General features: G+C 36.1%; 1 protein-coding gene across 1 annotated transcript; it reads left to right on the plus strand.

Moving 5' to 3' along the window:
- The first annotated feature begins 2,939 nt into the window (after positions 1–2,939).
- Positions 2,940–8,441, plus strand: LOC109858372. The gene is made up of 3 exons (XM_020435529.1): positions 2,940–3,544; positions 4,055–4,572; positions 5,232–8,441. The coding sequence occupies exons 1-3, from the start codon at positions 3,352–3,354 to the stop codon at positions 7,548–7,550; spliced, it is 3,030 nt and encodes a 1,009-aa protein (XP_020291118.1). The 5' UTR covers positions 2,940–3,351; the 3' UTR covers positions 7,551–8,441.
- The last annotated feature ends 10,968 nt before the right edge of the window (positions 8,442–19,409 follow it).

The raw sequence follows: 19,409 nt of genomic DNA on the forward strand, positions 1-19,409 counted from the left end.
ATAGTATTTTTTAAATATATTTAAAAATATACATTAATATATATTTATATACATTAGTTTACGATATGTATTACAATATTCTAATCAGAAACTGTAACATCTTTACGTATATTCAACAAATCAATATCGACGAGATGAATTGCGAGCATAAAAGAGTGTTCAATACGTTTCCAAATATTCACAATGTATTGAATGTATTACATTAATAACAAGCAAAACGTGTCGAGTTATCAGTCGCAAACAAATAATTACAAATAATTCGGATAGGTCGCAAAAAATTAATAATTTTATTTATTCATTACAATTAGGTCAAAAAAATCGTAAAAAGAAGAAAAGGAAACAATTTACGTGTAACGTTGTCTTGTGAAACGACTGTTTGCAACTGAGGATAATTCGAGTGAGAGCTTCGATACGCTGTTATTAATGTAATATAGTTTGAGTATTTATAAATATATATCGAACATGTCTTTTATGCTCGCAATTGATCTTGTTGATATTTATTTGTTGAATGTACAAAACGAGCATACGTTTCTCACACGTTTCTTATCTCTTTCTTTACATACGTGTACACAGCGCGTCACTGAATCGCGGAATAGACGCGGGGATCGGAGGGCAAGCGGGTCGTACGATTCGTACGGCGCTTGTTGGCGAGCACAGCCGCCCCGCTTGCCCTCCGATCCCTCACTTATTCCGCGATTCAATGACGCGCTGTGTACAATAGACTCTTAAACGCTAATATTATATATTAAGCTTTAATTTAAATATAATTTACTTTTTTTTTCCATACAATTATTTCCCATATAAATACAATTTACATTTTTTTCCATATTATGCTACATCTAAAATTGAAAATAAATGTAATATTTTTCACAGTTTTTTGTTTACAAATAAATTCCACGGGAAAGAGGAAAATTTTGCGTCAGTAGAGTTATTCCACTGTGTGTCTGGCTAATGTGTGACATACGGCAATGTACTATGTCATGCGAGAAAACGGGATTGTGGGATCAGATGCGGTGCAACATAACGCAGTTTTTTCGGTGCAACAAATATTTTCGAATCTGTTGAAAATGTGACGCGAGATGTGATATAAATACGCGCGACGCGATAATACAGTCGAAACTTTGATGATCCGGTATCGTAAATTCGAATCATCATCGCTGAGAAATAAGATATTTACAAGTTTTAGCAGAATGTCGCAACATCCACCATAGAAATCACTGAATTCCCTCGAAATGTAAAACCGCTTGCATAAAAATTAAGAAACAAAGTTGTAGGACCCGTTCTTGTGAATATAATGAACATAAAAACTCTTTCGAAAATACCTGTGAAACATATTGGTGGAACTTAATGACTATTCTAAACGGCGAATATATTACACATCATCGGAAAAAATGCGGTTTCTTTTTATTACATGTAACAATAAAATATCGTTTTTATTGTTACATTTAACAATATAATATACGTTATTTAGCTAATTATAGAGTTGAGAACTCGGAAATTTTACTTGTGCGATTCTTGATTATCATGTAAATTGTAAGTTACTTCGATTGATGCTATAGATTTGCATATATTATGTAACAAAATATTATGTATCGTATGTATATATATTACGCATACGATTTCAGATTAGCTACATAAAAGAATCTCCATTGGAATGTATTTCTCTCACGAAAACACATTTTCGGCTGTTTTATAAGAAGCGCTGCTTATAAAACGTTGATTGAAGTTGGCGCGTGTCGTGTTGTGCTCTTACTCTTACACTTTCGCTGAATATGCGTGTACCCGAAACCCGATTATGTAGGCCTATCATCGAACCAAAAGTTGCTCGCCTATATTTCGTGAACGTAATCTGTAGTTACTTAACATATCTTTTCTCTTTTTTCATCTCACACTCTTGGAGTCAAAAGCGTTCTCATAAATAAATTTTACTCGCATTCGGTATTCTATTTTTTTTTTTTCTTGTGTTCATTAACTTCATAACGACTTTACTGAGATTTATTGATTTCACGACCGAGAATTTCTCTCGACAATAAATTTGTTTACCACATCTGGCATACATATTAATTGTACATTTATTTTATTCAACTGGGCAAATATTTGGAAACAAATACATCATCTATATTTAAATTCTATATTTAAATTATTTTCGACGCTTTTTTCCATAGCGATATTTGATGTTAAATATTGTCAATTATTTTTTCTAAATAACATCACGATGAGATGTACTTCTGAATAGAACAAATACGGTGTTTGCATTTTATTTCAACGAGATGTTATTTCAACGCAAAATAAAAACGTCATATGTTTTCTTTCTCGTATTTTATAATATTTTCTTGTATTTTTTTTTGTTTGCAAAGTGACATTGGCTTCCTAAAAGAATTCTTTATTTTGACTCTGACTTCATATTGTAACAAATTTCGAATCTCACTGTTACGATATCCATTATATTTTGTTGCACGTAACCGCGGGTATCTATATTTGGTACAACGCTCGCGGCTTTCGCCGTGTTACATATATATATATATATATACATGTAGTTTGATCTCGTTATTTTGTACACTTTTCGGAAGCATCGGTTACATTGGATTGCAATGCAAAAAGAGCTTGCCATTTAAAATCCGGTGAATTTGGTTTGTCATGCGCGTGGCGAAGTTTAGTTTGTCACATGCATAACGAAGTTTGCAACAGATGCGCTTTGAAACTCTGCGTGTACGCGATTCTTACGAATAAAATGTGACGCAGATAGATTGCACTTCCGTTTTTTTTTTTTTTTTAAGTAAGTACGTATGTAAAAGTCGCTTGTAATCATGTTATAAAACGAGATTTTGCAACAATAATAATAATACTAAATGAGAAATGTGTTACTAACCGCACAAATGCGAAATTAAAATCTTGAATAATTTATTCGAAATGTGTTATGCAAATAACAGACATCACATTATGCTGATATGATATGAATATTTCACACACACACACACACACAAACACGCACACACATACATATATACATAAAAATAGAAAAAGCCGATTCAAAGAAAAATAAAAAATATCCAGAAGAAATAGTAGAATCTCTGAGAAATGTAATACGTGAAGACGCGCTAACTGTCGTTTCGCATCTCGCCGAACGTCGTTGACATTTCGTTTGTCACGAGATACCTTCCGTTCGTTCAGCTTCCTTCGAGAAACTTTGGCCAACATATAAAGTCTCCTCCGGTTTCGCAAAATTTATATGCGCCACATGAACGCTCAAGTGCGTCGTGTCGCGTTTATCTGTCAGTGACGATTATACGTACACGAAGCGGCGGAATCCGCCGGGATGCAGAACGGCTTATAGCTAACCTCTCAGTGACAATGTCACGCGACACGAAGACCAGCTGCACGGATCGCCAGAGACACGCAGAAGCTTCTGTCGTGCCGTTCGCGGCGTTATCTTCCGCCGTCGTCGTCACAAAACGAGACGGGAACACAACGGATGACCGGCGAGAATCGATTCGGTCGTTGACGAGTCTCGTTTCAACCGTTTGCTGCGCGTCTGAGACAGACGGTTAGTTCGGAAGAGACATTAATCCACCATCGTTAGTTTGATTTCTGTGCGACATAATAACATCGGAAAATAATAAAATTGGAAAGCTTTACTTAAGAACATTTTAAAATTGAGAAAATTAAATTCAGGTTAATTATCGCAAGTACTTAAGAAAAAAAGCGGATTAAAAATCACCGTTGTAATTGAGTTCTAATTAAAGTTGAAAAGAGAAAAAGTTGCTCTTAATTTAGCCACGTTACTGTATCTCATTACGATATATAATTTATATTTTTGGAATTTTCTCTATCAAATAAATAATTTTTTTTTCAAAAAAAAAACTTATCTAGTAATTACGTTTCTCGAATTTAAAATTCTTTTCTCATATAATTTTTTTTCGATAATTTTAAAATCCAAGAACTTATATACGCGCTTTGAAATGATATTCTCAAAAATCTTGCTAAATCGTCGTTTACTGTAGAAAATATATTAGATATTTTTCAATAAACTTACTTGAAACGTCGTTTACCATAGAAGCGGATTACGAGACTTCTAGCGAGGGACTAAACCCTTCGAAATTCAGCGGTGCCGAAATTCACGGAACACGAACGAAAGAATCGCTTTGCGATTACTTCGAGGAGAAAAGCACTTCCTTAAGCAAACTCGACACGCTCGATAGGAACGTATCTCCGATAAAGGAAGAAGTTATTCCCGATCTACGGCGCAAACTCATGGAAAACAGGTTAACCCAGAAAACCACATACGCTCGCGGCAGTCTTATTTTCGAGAGTTTGGCAAAGACGAAATCTCTACCTTTAATACTGAGGAGCGCGGATTCGAGCAGTATATCCGCAAACTTCGAGGCGACGAATCTCGCGCTAATGTCCGAGTCGTCGTTAGCGCGCGAAAGAAAAATGTCCATGATTATTGATGCTATGGCACCGCTCATTACTTTAGATTCGTCAACGATCTCTGTAACGACGAACAACTTTTGTGACAAACAGCACGAAGCGAAAAGACTCGAGTCGAGAACGAAACTGCCTGTGCTTCGCGTAGGTCTATATAGACACTTATTGTGTACACATTAATATTAATTAAAATTTAATATTTTATGTATTATTTATTTTAAAAAACTGTTTTGTGTAACTTATATATATATATATGTAGATATGTACATATGTATAATATTATATATTAGGTCTACCGGAAAGTTCTGTCCGTTTTTGGAATAAAACAAAATACAAATTTTTCTTAATTTTTCAAAAATGGGATATACAAATTGCCCTTTCGCTGGCAAGAAATCATTAATATAATAATGGTAATTATATTATTTAATAAAGTTTATTGACGGTAAGAAAAATTTGTATTTTGTTTTATTCCAAAAACGGACAGAGAACTTTCCGGTAGACCCAATATATTATATATATATATATATATACAATATATATTTTCTATATATTATATGTATTAATATTATTTTGAAATATTATTTTTTATTTTTATTATATTACATTTATTATATTATATTTATTATTTTTATTATATTATATATATATATTGTTTGAAAATTGTTTTGTTGAATATACATGTATGTACGTGATATTTATAGAATAATTTTATTAAAACAAAAATAAAATGAAGGATAATTGCCAAGGATAAAGAAAAACAATTCTCGTCCTTTCGATCACAGTAGATCTTCATTACTCCGTAGGATGCGACAACTACAGACGTGATTAATGACGAGAAGTCAGAAGAGCTCGTGGCGGAAGTAATACTTCACGAGGCGAAAAATAACCATCGTGGTATAACAAACAGGGATCCTTGTCAGGACGCAATTTCTACGCTTGTCAATGACGTCGATGTAACAAACGACGGCGATCTCGTTGACGTCGCAAGGAATCCATACTCTTCCATCAAGTCGATCTACTTCCCGCCGAATCCACCTGCTTCGCTGGACGACTCTGTCAAATCGAAGAGACGTCAACGAATAGCAACCGACACCAAGGCCCTGCTGAAAATAGATTACGAATTGGGTCCGCTACGGTACCAATACAGCGAGATCATTGGCAAAACTCGAGCGTTGGGTTTGAGCAGTTCGATCTTTGACCTTGACGTTTCCTGTCGTCTAGATCGACCGTCCGACAACTTTCTAAATTGCAACGAGACATTTTCGCGGCAAACTGCGACAAGCTGCGGCATCGAAGATCGATTTGGTCTCGTCGATAAAACGACCTCGCCGTCCCCGACTTTTTCTCTGGTCGGTAAACCCGTTCCGAGAGTCGACTTTCGTTGTGCCAGTTGGTCGAACGAAAATGATCCCAGTCGTCGGCAGAAGGCGTTGAGTCCCACCGCAAGCGATTCATCTCGCACACTTATCGAGAACCTCAATAATCTTCGATTTTCCACTCGACTCGGAAGTGGCACGTCTTATCTTCCTGCGGCGACCGATATCCATGCGTTCTCTCCGAGAGAAAATGCTCTGAATGAACATTCGTGCAACGAATGTGTTTCCAATAAGTTTCAATCCCTTTGCAATCCTAACACGGTAAAAGTAGAAAGAGGCACTTTCACACGTGGGAGTCGGTCCTTTCACAGGACGATCAATGTAAGCTGCTCGAACGTTCTTCGTAGGCGAGACTACGACTCGCACCATCGATATCTCGAACGAACCGTTCGTAACTCGCGAACGTCTAACAATAATTTCGTCGAGGTTCGAGGACAAGAATTTTTGCTATCGGAAAAAAACTCCGCCGATCGTTTGCACCGAAGAAACAGCTCGTGCACGACCTGTCGTTCGAATTACACCGCAAAATCCACCATTATAGAGATGATTGACAATAACTGGTGCGCCAGTTTAAGTGAAAAAACAGGGAGCGAACGATCGAACAAACGCGTCGAGGGCCTCCGGGCCGATCGTCAAAATTCGATGGCCATTCAAACGCAGTTTACCACTCGCGGTGGCAATCGTCGCAATGGCACTCCGACCGAAACAAAATGCGTCATCAGAGACGACGAGATCTCTTCTGCGTTCGGATTGAAGCTGAATGAGCGTAGCAGCGTAGCAGATCTCGATCGGCAAATATCGCGCGCGGTTTCCGCAATTTCGACTCGCTGCGCTCCTCAGATTCGCGTCGTAAGCGTAAACACGGAATTTCACACCACCATAGAGAAACGCAGCAGAGCCGTTAGTCCTATTCGAGATCTTCATTCGATCGTTCCTTCAACGACATTGTCTCCGATTGACGTGTTACTCGCTTCCAGATTGTCTCGCACGTTTGTGCAACAAGTGCGCGATAATTCGTCGCGCACAAAAATATCGAAAGTAATTGATTCGAGCCAGAATGTGATAAATTGTACAGAAATTAGCAAATATAAATGTGACATCGGAGATGTGACGAGCAAACGTGATTTCGCCGTTCAAAAAGTTGACTACCACCAACCGGTTGCGGCGAGTTTCTCGAAGACATTTTTCGAATCCGTTCGGAATAAAGATTTAATGACGGAATGCGAGAAACCGCGGCATCTTCGTTTAACGGAAGCGAAGGAAAAGATCACGATTGTTCCTATCGTTCTTACCGACGGTCCGACATCGGACCCGTCGAAAATCGCTAATGTAAATTTTGCGATTCCGAATTACGTTGGAAACGCGACGTCAGAAATGAGCTATCAGATCGTACCGCTCAGGATGAGAAAGTCTCGGAAGACGTCTTTGGCATCGATGGATAACAACATTGAAACATCTCGACATAATAACGAGAATTCCGCGTGTTTAACCGAGCGATCGGCAAATGAGAAGCGTTACAGCGAAATATCCGTTTCTCGCGCCAATTACGGCGGTGATCTGTACACGCGGAAAGACTGCGATCCTTCGACGACGAGAGTCGTCGCGAGAAATCCGAGACAATTGTCTCGAGTTGCGAATGTCGATCGGAAAACGAGGAAACGTTGCGATTCCGCCGAGCGGAGAACCGCCGCGCGAGCGATTCCCGGCATGAGGTGCTCACCGGACGATTTCCTTTGTGACACGTGACTCGCGGCGCGCGCTTAAGTGCGTTTCGCGAGAGCGCGACAATTTAACGAAGAAGCGATAAGAGCTCATCCCAAGAATTTCTCCGAGTCATTCACAAGCAGAAGTAAGTAAGTTTCTTCTCGCCCCTGAAATGCCGGGTCCTTTCGAGAGAGAGAAACGACGAAAGTTTTAAATTCAACTCAAGCGACAAAGACTACTACTCTGCGGGACTTGCGCGATCGCCGTGTGAGAATTCACGACGATCGCGTCGCGCTTGTAACGTCGACGACGAAGAAAAACGCAAAGCGGGGGACATTTTTCGCAGCGAGCAAATACATATTCGCTTCTCCGAACGTTGCGGAGTAAAAAATTTGTCAAGCGAACGAGCAGAAAGACGAAAAATTGTACGATCGAAGAACGACGCGAAACAAATTTCGAAATTGCAAAAAAAAGTAAACATGAGTTTTTTTTTGAAGAAACGTCTGATACCAGAGATTTGAGACCAAAACGTTGAAGAAATTTCTTGCAGAAATTTAGGACCGATATTATAGCCGATCACTTTCGCCGTCACAAAGATGAACAGATGGAAATCGTTGAGAAAAGAATCGACGGGGATGAGCAAAATCCATCTGAAATGATTTTCCGCACACCTTTCTCGCACGCATATCGAGTAGTCTTTTGGATCCTTTCATGTTTAAAAGAGCAGCGTGACACGTTGTACGCGCACGCCGTCGTCTCTCTGTTAGAAATTCAGATAGCGAACGATTAGTTGACCGAACGCGCCGGCAGTAAATCTAGATAGAATTTTTGACATCTGTATACCGTATATACTCGCTTGTTGTTTGACATTTGTACCGTATATACTCGCGCGATTTGATATTGAAAGGCTTTTTGTTAACAAACGCAAACATTTGATACGCACTGTTTTACTGAAATACAATATTAGGAAGAGCAACAATAGAGAATTTTTTGTGTGAAAATGTTTTTACCGCGCGCTAACTGAATAAAAATTTTGCCGAAGCGCAAAGAGGTTGGTGACATAATGTTGCCGTAACTAATAACACGTAAACACATTTCGTTCTCATGTCTTTTTGTGCGTTGGTTTGGCGCTAAAACGAATCTGGTTATCTCCGCGGTGTCAGTGACGCTGTAAGTGCGCGATAAGTGATGACAGAACATCGGGAACGGAAATGATGCGACGAGCAACGCTTGTGTGCTTTAAGAGAACCGATTTTTTTTTTTCGCATATGTGAGAGAAATCCTCTGTCTCTCTGTACTTCTCTCTGTCGATGATAAACCAGCAGGATTATTGATGAATAATTTCCCTGACATGCTTCACGTCGCGATGCACGTGTACGTTAATATCAAGGGTTACGACGGATAAGGCTGATTAATGTTTAAGTGGACCGTTAGCGAAGGATTTCCCTTCTCCTCTCTCTCTCTCTCTCCCTCTCTCTCTCCCTCTTTCTCGGCCTTTGCCGCTATATTGTGCAACGTGCTTTTACCTCTCGATTAGTTCGCCTAATCAACAGAAAGCCTGACAGAAGATCGCAGCCTGCTCAAGATTCATCTCTCGATGTATTTGAGAACGACAGCGTTTTTTTTTTTTTTTTTTTTTTTTTTTGGAAAGGAAAAAAGCGGCAATCGCGAGTAATTAACGAAAATACGATCTGCAAAATTGCTCCTCACAAATTGACTCGGAAATTGTGAAATAGTTTTTGTCTAACGTCTCTCTCCCGCCTCAATCCCTTGCGCGTTCTTTTTTTTCTCCTTGCATTTCTCCCTTGCATCTCGCTACCATTTGTCTTACTCGGCGTTGCAATTCATGACAAGTGTCATATCTCATATTTTCCTTCTCGCCGACATCGAGGAAGAATGAATTTCTCTCTTTGCGTTATTCTTTTTACAATAATCCGCCGCTTACAATACGGGGACTGCTGTTTATCTCACGTTTTCGCGCGATAAAAGCTACTTGTGGTGTCGGAGAGTCGGGATTTCTTTTATCACAAAAATTATCGCACGCCGGATATTATCAATATATAATTGTATGCTCTATCCATTCATACATATGTACGATTATACAATATCAAGATTATTACCACGGACTTGAAAAAGTTTTTTGAACATTTGTACTATCTGATATGTGACAAGCGCGTCATTTTACTCTTGATAATAACACTCAATTATCATCGTTAACTTACCATCATCTTGTTGTTGATATCGTTTTTTTTTTTTTTTTTTTTTTTTTTTTTTTTTTTTTTTTTTTTTTTTTTTTTTTTTTTTTTTTTTTTTTTTTTTTTTAACTTATCGTCGTATTGCGTTTCCGGTCTCTTCTATTTTGATATTCGCGCTTTTGATATCGCGATACGTGACGGCCAAACGTGACATAAACCAGAGATAGATCTTTCTTATCGTCTCCGCAATGTAATTTAGTATCCCGCCGCTCCCATTTTCTGTCAGTTAAAATCACGAAAGCGGGAGTGTGTTATTTTGACGGATCACCGAATCGAGACGATACATCTGACGCACACTCGTTGCATGCACGTTTTTACAATAAATTTACGACAATAAAGGCGATCGTTGGCGATCTTCCAAACAACTTGCCTTGCACAAACGCGTGGTCACAGGGTATGCCAAGAGGTCACTGCCGACGTCTTGCCATCTGCTACCCATTGCATTAAGTCAACTATGTGAATCCAGCTTGTCGTACGGTCGGTCTTATCAATGTCGATTAAATTCACCCCGAGTTAAATTGATTTTTTTTTTTTCTGGAGCTACAATTAAAAGCATCTCTTTGTTATTCGGGAATATCTTTTATAAGAGAGAGTAAATAACAGCGTTATCACGTCTACTAAATACTTTGAAAGTCAGAAAAATTATAAAAATAAAACAATTTTTATATAAAAAAATTAAATTAAAAAAAATTAATTTAAAAAATCTGTATATAAAATAAAATTTACGTTTATTGTTCAGAATTTCGATAGTCGAAATTAATACTTTACATTTTATAGTGTTAAACAATTAATATCGAAAAGAAGTGTTGTTTTTATAATAAGTTTTTTTTACAATAGAAAATTTTTTTATTCTCTCTCTCTTTTTTCTGGAATCGACAAACGCAAATTAAGAGAGAGAGAGAGAGAGAGAGAGAGAGAGAGAGAGAGAGAAAAAACGAAGATTTTCTTTTTTGTTTTCTGATAAACCAATAATTTGTCCGTTATTCTATATAAGTTCAAAACTCACGACACAAATAGAACGGTAGAGGATTATGTAAAAATCGAGACCACACAATTTCTTGCCACCGAATTCAAACCGAGAAAGTTTCTTGCGAATCTCCACAAAACTTTTTCATCGGGTTGATTCATTCAAACCAATTTCGGGATTTATCTTTTTCTATAGGAATATTAACGAGAATAATATCGAATAATTAAAAGTTCAAGCGCGCGTAAGAAGATTTTATCGGAAAAATTATTAACAGAGGGACAATAATTTTTAATGACAGTTTGATAAATATGCAGTACTAACAATGATTTATTTTTACCAAGAGTTTTATTTCTCCTTTATTTATACAATTTAGTTTTAATCAAATTCTGAGCAAAATTCTATCGAGAGCAGCACGTGCTTTGCGACCGTCGTGAAAGTAAACGTGTATTTGCTCGCGAGATTTCTTGACAGTTTTAAAGGCCAACATGTCGATAACGTAACATTTTTCGACTTTTGCACAAGAAGTGTTTGACGTGGCGCTGGCATAAATGGCGAAATGTAAATATTTTATAACGTAACACTTTGCCTCGTATATATTTCCCAACAAATTTTGGCTTCCGATAATTAATTAATTAATTGTACTCATTGCGTACATTGAAAATATGTAATATTTGCTTTACTACATGTTATACATCCGGCAGCAACTGTGTCCAATTTGGCCGAGATGAATTCTTACCCCCGATAATATTTCAGGATTAAACGCTTCCTCAAAATAGTCGAGAGCAATGCGCGCGCGCGCGCGTGTAGAGTTTGTTTCATTTCGTAGTTGGTTTATTGGTTTGGACTTTGTCGTCACAGTTTGTAACGTCTATTCGTTCCAGATTAGAAGTTGTTATATTTACGAAATTTCAAAACGGGACAGAACCCAAGAGCGTCGCCAGGAAAAGCGGATTACTTCAGAATCGGTTCAGGATATTCTCGCCGCGTCAATTTTAGCGCGCCCGACTTCCCCGACGATCTTGGAATACTTCGTCGCGGCCGCGGTTGAATAACTTGTTTCTGAGTTTCGTACATACGCAAAACCCGTCGTTCATTATCCCGTTGACGAGCGCTAATTGTTCCGTGCATTTCGAGAGCTTCCAAGTTTCCTCTTTAAATCGCTATTGATTGGATATGGAGGCTCAGGTTTCAACTCGCATCGGCCAATAAACGTAGGCACGAGAACAGGCTTCTGTTTGAATTCGACGAAAACCGTTTAATTACAGACAAATCCCTCTTCGCTCTATCGGAACGGACAAACTCTCAATCCGTCGAAATGAGCGAGCAGATATATATCCGTCATTGGTTGAAATACGTAATCCGCCTACATTTTCTATTCCATTTCCGTTAAAGGCGCGCAAACAAAAAAAAAAAAAAAAATCGCAGTCTCGCTTTTTTTCAGCGTGCGATTGATACGAAACACACACGACATAGTTGTTTGCCGAGCAAACAGCCGTTTTCTCAAGATGGAGATTGTTCTATCGGATAAAACCAAACAATTTGATGGAATCATTTAGGGGAAAGATTTTCTCGAGAATCTATTGTTTGATTTATCTAAAAGATGCGAGATTAGAATGGTGCGTACATATAGAAAGAGACCGGCACTGGTTGTCACACAGCTAATATCTTGCTTATTAAATATGCAAAAATACTTTTTTTATGATATAGGTTGCTACTATTGCTAGTTATGTGTACGAAATAATACTTACACAAACAAAAGTACACGTTTGTATAACTTTGTTTGTGTAATGTAATTGTGTAACAAACAAATGTAATTGTTTGTGTAATGTAATTGTTTGTGTAACAAACAAATTTTTGTTTGTGTAGCAAGCACTTTTGTAAAATTAGACATGGCGAGTAAGTTTTTTTTTATCTCTATTTTGTAGTTATTTCATTGCTTTAAAAATTCTGGTTGCAATTTTATCTTACGTATCAAGAGGCACGGTAGTGTTTCGCGCCAAGTTCACGCGCAACGAAGTGGCGCTCGAACTGCGCGAGCACACTGTGCCTCTTGATATGCGAAAATCAGGCATTTCAATGGAGAGGAGATTTTTAATTAGCCATTTTTTAATACCGACTGAACGAATCGACTTCTTTTTAGTCTCGTTCGATTCACCGTGAAAAAATAAAAAAAAAAGTATTTTTGCGTTTTTGTTGTTTGTTTTTGATTTTTCGAGATATACGACGATAAAGTTTCGAAGTGAAAAATTTACGATTCAGAAACGTCGTGCGACCAAATTGTGTGCATGTTCGTATGCCTGCTGCCAGATGGCATACATATACAAGCGCGTTTTAAGACAAAAAAGAAAGAAAGACAGGAAGTGTGAGTTAGAGAGAGAGAAAGAGAGAATCACGAAACACGGTAGTGGTTCGCGTTATTCGCGCCGGCAACACCTCCGATAGTGCCGATCGCTTCGACGATGTTCCTCGCGGCGTAGTGATTTTGCGCCGGCAATATCTTCGATATAACTTTCTTTAGTAAACTGTATTGAAAAACTTGGCACGAAATAACTACAACCTATAAACTTTCAATTCATAATCACTTTATGATAAAAAATTAATTCAGAAAACAGATAAAAGCATTTTTTTCGCCCCGGCAACACCTCCGATATAATTTTTTTTAATAAACTGTTTTGAAACTTGGCACGAAATAAGTATAAACTATATAAACTTTCTATTTATAATAAAGTTATGATAAAAACTTAATTCAGAAAACGAATAAAAAATTTGTTTTCGCGCTGACAACACTTCCGATATAAGATGTTTTAGTAAACTGTTTTGAAACTTGGCACAAAATACCTACAAACCCCCCCCCCTCCGTATACTTTAAATTTATAAAGTAAAAAATTAATTCAGAAAACGGTATAAGCAAATTTTGCATAAAAATCAGACTCCGGCAATACCTCCGACCATGTTGGGAGCAGAGCTGTCTGTCGCGACGTGGTGGTTTCGCGCCGGCAACACTTCCGATATAACTTTTTTTTTCTTTAACTGTCTTGAAACTAAGCACTAAATAACTATATAGAAACTATATGCTTTAAATATATGTTAGAACATTAATTCAGAAAATGGATTTTTTTCGTATCGGCAACACCTCCTATATAATTTTTTTTCAATAAACTGGTTTGAAACTTTGCACAAAGTAAGTACAAACTATATACTTTATGTATATACGTCATTGTGGTTACGTGACCGAGGTCATTGATCTCACTGCAGTCACGTGACCGAAGTTATTGATCTCACTGCAGTTACAGGACTGAGATCAATGACCTCACCACAGTCACGTGACCGAGGTCAGTGACCTCACCGCAGTCACGTGACCGAGGTCAGTGACCTCAGCGCAGTCACGTGACCGAGGTCATTGACATCACCGCAGTCACGTTACCGAAGTCATTGATTTTACCGCAGTCACGTAACCGAGATCAGTGACTTTATCGTAGTATATATGAAGTAAAAAATTAAAAATTAATAAATTACAAATTGATTTAATACTACAAAAACTTCTTTCTTTATAAGATTTGTTTTACAAAATTACATAATACTACAAAATACAAAATGTGATATCTCGAAAAACTTATCTTTTCAAAAAAAATGTAAGAACAGGCGTCAATTACATATGCACAAAACGTATTTAAATTAATAAATGTATTAAAATTAATAATGTATTTAAATTAATAAATGTATTTAAATTAATAATGTATTTAAATTAATAAATTAAAAACTGATTTAATACTACAATTGTTTTTCTATAAAACCTGTTCTACAACATTATATACTACAAAACATTCTTTTTTACAAAAAGTACAAAAACTTTTTTCTCTGAAATGTTTTTACAAACTACAAAAAGTTCTTTCTCTATAAAACCTGATTACAAAAAACCTGATACAAAAAATATTATTATATATACAAAACATTCTTTCTCTAAAAATCTGTTTTACAAAAGAAGTAATATCAAAAAGTAGCATCAAGTAAACTTTTGCGCGTTATTATATTGAAAAACAATATACAATAGAAAACAATATTGAATAGAAATACAGTTTGCAATAACTTGTGTCAAAAGCAAGACTATGCCTTAATGTTTTTTCCGTTATTACATACTACAAAACATTCTTTCTCTAAAACCCTGTTTTATTGTTGAAAAACAATATACAACATAATTGTGTCTATAGTAAGACTACGTTTTAACTTTTTTTCCGTGTGATTGTTAATAACTAATCCTAAGTAGTACATAACTATGTACTTTGATAAGATTATATTTATTACTAAAACATAGAGATGTAACAAAAGAAAAACTTGTTTCAAAATATAAAAAATATTTAATGCAAAAGACTTGGCTCGGCTGCTCCTCAACTATAATAAAATTATTTTTATGTGCGGCAGTCTGATGCAGCCGCGCTAAGTTTTTTTGCATTACATTTTTTAGTAACTACAATATAAAAACAAATTTATCATAAGACCATTAAATGCACTTAAAATACTAATTATAGATATCAACTAACAAGACTTATATACTTTGAACTTGTGCGATGCCATTAAAACAACTGTTCAATAAATCAAATATAATGACATATGAATTATGGATATAAAGAAGAACGTTTCTGAGAGACATCTGTCTGATCACTGAAAGTATTGTGTCAGTTTTAACGTCAAGAGAGCATGCTAGATCTTTTCTGTATAATATAGAGCAATGTTCATTCACTGGACGCGTTACTCTATTTATTTATTCATTAGTGCAACATATTTTGTAAATATAATATTATTTTATTAAAAATTAACGTTAGGGATAAGTTAGTTCAAATGAGAACTGAGAGAGAGAGAGAGAGATTAGTTGTCACATCATGAATATGCGCGTGAAAATAATCGTTATTTCAAACAAGTATAACATTTCTCAAAGTCAGAATATTTTTTTACATTAAATTAAAATATCATCCATATTCGATTTATTTAATGTAAACATTTATAAAAATTATTTACAACAATTGCGCTGTTGTAACTAAAGTATTCTTCATTTTATAAATAAATGATCTTTCAGTTTTTTTTTATAAGCAATTATGCTTGATTTATAACGATATATAATTTTATTAACTATAATAAAACATAAAAAAAAACAGAAATTAACAGATACAATATCAGACTGCTCTTGAAACCTTGATAAAGTGAGCTGAAATATGCACGAAACGTCGGTATAAAAATGACACTAACGCGGTTCAAAACCGAAAAACATCTTCGAATGTTAATACAACACACCACGAAAGCATCAAATATCAAAAACATTATTATTATTATTTACTTTATAATTCTTCTTTATAAGAGATATGTGACAATAACTCTGGGTAAGTTGGCAAATTTGCACGATTGCATTTAGCACTAAATAACTTGTTTTTGTATATGTATAAGATTAATTTTTTTTTTTAAAGCTAAAGAATGTGATTATAGAGAAGAATGTGCTCGATATTACATGATAATGCATACAAATTTGTTTCTTGTATAATTTATTTTGGATGTCACTTTTGTGCCTCGGTCTTACCTGCCTCGGTCTTACACACACGCGTCTCGTGAAATTTCGATTTTCTTAATCTACATAACCTAGCGACGAATGTGCAACGCATTCAGCATCGACGTAAAACATCTTCTAAGAGAATATTGAACGATGAACGTTCTAATGAAAGGTCAGGGAAATTAGAGTTGCGCGCTTGACTTCGTTATAATTTAGCTATATATGAAACTTGTAAAATAATTAAAGTTGTTACGTAATATTTGCGAGCTCGGAATTTCCAGCGGAAATTTTCGGGAAGGGAAGATGTTGAATTACGGTGCCGCGAAGAGAGGAAGATGCACACGTGTGTGCCTCGGGGACGTTCATTACGATATAACGATATAACGCAGACTCTCACTTTTATTCGTCCCGTTTAATTATTAGACACAACTTCGCAGCGCTCAAAAGAATAATTCTCGACAATTAACCCAATTAACGTTAGTTTGGGCTTTTAGTTGATCCTCTCTATTTAAAAGTCTGATCAACCTTTTCCCCCACAGCTACTCTCTCTCTCTCTTCTTCGCAAGTTCGCGGACGTCGTCGTTGTAAATTCAAAGCTGTCGTCGATCTCGTTAAAACGACGTCTTGCGAAGCGCTTTGTATGGCAAAGAAGTTTTTAAGTACGCGGTGAGAGACGTATTACTAAAGTTGCGAGTTATGTAATGAAAATATTGTTATCATCGCGGACACGCACAAAAGAGAGAGAGACGATGTGTTTGTATTTTTTAATAAATATGTAAATTGCAGTTTTTTTTTTTTTTTTTTATGTGAAGATGATACATTTTCAACGAGATGCTACTTCAAGAAAGTAACACGTTATTATTATATCTTTAGGAAAATTGCGTCGCAAATTGCGAACCATCGGCGTTACGAGAAATAAAAAAAAGAACATCTTTTGCTGCTGTCGTTTGATTGATTAATTGCACGATGCAAATATTAGCTTGGCCAAATGATGTTTTACTCGATAACACGGGATTCCTCGTGATAAATCATTATCGCGTTTTATTCGATCGATGTTTGTGCTATAGCGCTTGCGAGTTGATCGCATGTGCGATCGTAATATCTCTCTCTCCTCTCTCTCTCTCTCTCTCTTTTTCTCGCTTGCTTGCTAACGCACACGGATTAATACGTTCGCGCGACATTTAATCCAATACGACACATGATTCCATGCGAATTCTCGTGTGAGATGGCAGGATCGATTTCGCGCGTTTGTCTGTCGACGTGCGTCAAGAATTTATTGCGTTTCCAAAGTGCGTTAAATGTCTTTAGCGAGCGCTAATGCACTCGTAACGAGATCGAGAATCACCGCAAATTAGAGCATCAGATCTCTGTTGTTCTTTAAACGATTTTCTTTCAAGTAAATTCTGCTGTTTTAATTTCTTTTTACGTAATAAGCAGTAATTGACATTTATTATTTATAAACCGCAGCATATATTTAACGAACGAACGTTCATATAGATGAAATCGTAATTTATTCTAATAACATTCAAATTTACATATTTGCTTGAAATTATTACATAATTCATGTTAAAAGTTAGGTAAATTTATGTTTCAAAATATTTGGTTAGATCTGAATACACAAACTCCTTTGGAGTCCGAGTTAATTATTGCGAAGCGCAGGAATAACACGAAGTTTTTTTTTTTATTAAAGTATACATTGCTTTTTTTAAATTAGTATTAGTTCGAGAAATAAAGTCACGTATCCGAACGCTTATAAAAAGAGCGATCGGTGTGAAGATTTTTTGAACATTCCATTTCTTATAGATTCTCCAGAATAACGGTGGACGATTTCGGACTTGAGTTTAAAGAAATGAACTCTCGAGATCTTGTGTGTGATGTTTTCGTCAGACATCACGAAAAAAATTCAGAAAAAATGGAAAGAGTATTTCTCAGCAGTTTTACATCATTCATCAAATATACATATGTAAGACGAAGAAATAACTCGGTCGCTTCGCACAGAACGAAGAGATTTTGCGACGGTAGCGCAAAAATTTCAAATTCCCGAGTTATTGTTATATTGTAAGTAATTACAAGATGTGAAACAAGTAATAACCAATGTAACGTCAATACAGGGTTTTTTTTTGCTAGAAAAAAAAAAATGCACGTCCACACGCAATTCTGTGTGTTTGTTTGTCGGTCGCAGTAAGTGTAAACGTAACACTTTAACACTTGCCAGATGTTATAACCGTAACCGCGTTCGTGCGTGTACGTGTGACATCATATGACAAATTATTCTGTCTCCGCATTGGTGTCGTAACTGGCTCCGAGATTATTACCGGCTACGTATGCATATACATGTATGTATTCTAGCTTTGCGCGGCGAAACCACAAGACAGATAACAAAATAGTATCGACGGCTGATCGGCACACATGTGTGAATCGAAAATTATTTAAGTAATGATGACAGTAATCCCGAATAACGAGAGAGAGAGGATTAATTAATTAATCGTATTTCTGTGCGTGAAATGACGAGACACGAGCACATATGTGTTGTCTTTAACCATTTCTTTACAATCGCGCGATTGTAAAGAAATGGTCGTGTTAGTTTAATGATAAAAAAAAATATTGCGCGACGCGATGGATATAATCAGATATTACATGTATATTGCATGTACAATAAAACGATGATTGCCTGACTATTTTTATTTAACAAGAGGTTAAAGATTATATCGTAGTTTTTTATTTAACAAGAGGTTAAGGATTATATCGTAGTTTTTTGTTTTCATTTATGCGATTGTTTATGAAAGTGCAAGTTTTTTAATTTGCGCGTTAGTCACAATTGCTTGAATAAATGAACGAGAAATCAAATCAAGATCGGATTATGACAACGATGTAAAAATATATAAAAAATAATTAAACGTAATAAACAAAAAAAAAAAATAATTCATTAGATAGAAAGAAATTCTGTAGTTGACAAGATTATTAAAAAACATTTATTACACGCGCATTTTTTACGCATGAAATGACTCTTGAAGACCCGTAGTGTTTAAAAATTATTTGTATTTAATTCTTTTTTATCTACGTTGCGCGCGCAAAATATTTCGACTCGACGCCCTTACTTTTAGCATTCATTGTATTATTGCGTTGTGCAAATAAACTAATGA

The sequence above is a fragment of the Pseudomyrmex gracilis genome, unplaced genomic scaffold, assembly GCF_002006095.1.
Source record: "Pseudomyrmex gracilis isolate BER0280 unplaced genomic scaffold, ASM200609v1 scaffold_200, whole genome shotgun sequence".
NCBI classification, from domain to species: domain Eukaryota; kingdom Metazoa; phylum Arthropoda; class Insecta; order Hymenoptera; family Formicidae; genus Pseudomyrmex; species Pseudomyrmex gracilis.

Bases quoted from the DNA above. Each gene is read 5' to 3' on its own strand.
- LOC109858372 (XM_020435529.1), top strand. From the start codon at position 3,352: ATGTCACGCGACACGAAGACCAGCTGCACGGATCGCCAGAGACACGCA. The intron at 3,545-4,054 runs GTTAGTTCGGAA...CGTTTACCATAG, and splicing joins CTGCGCGTCTGAGACAGACG to AAGCGGATTACGAGACTTCT. The intron at 4,573-5,231 runs GTAGGTCTATAT...ATTACTCCGTAG, and splicing joins CGAAACTGCCTGTGCTTCGC to GATGCGACAACTACAGACGT.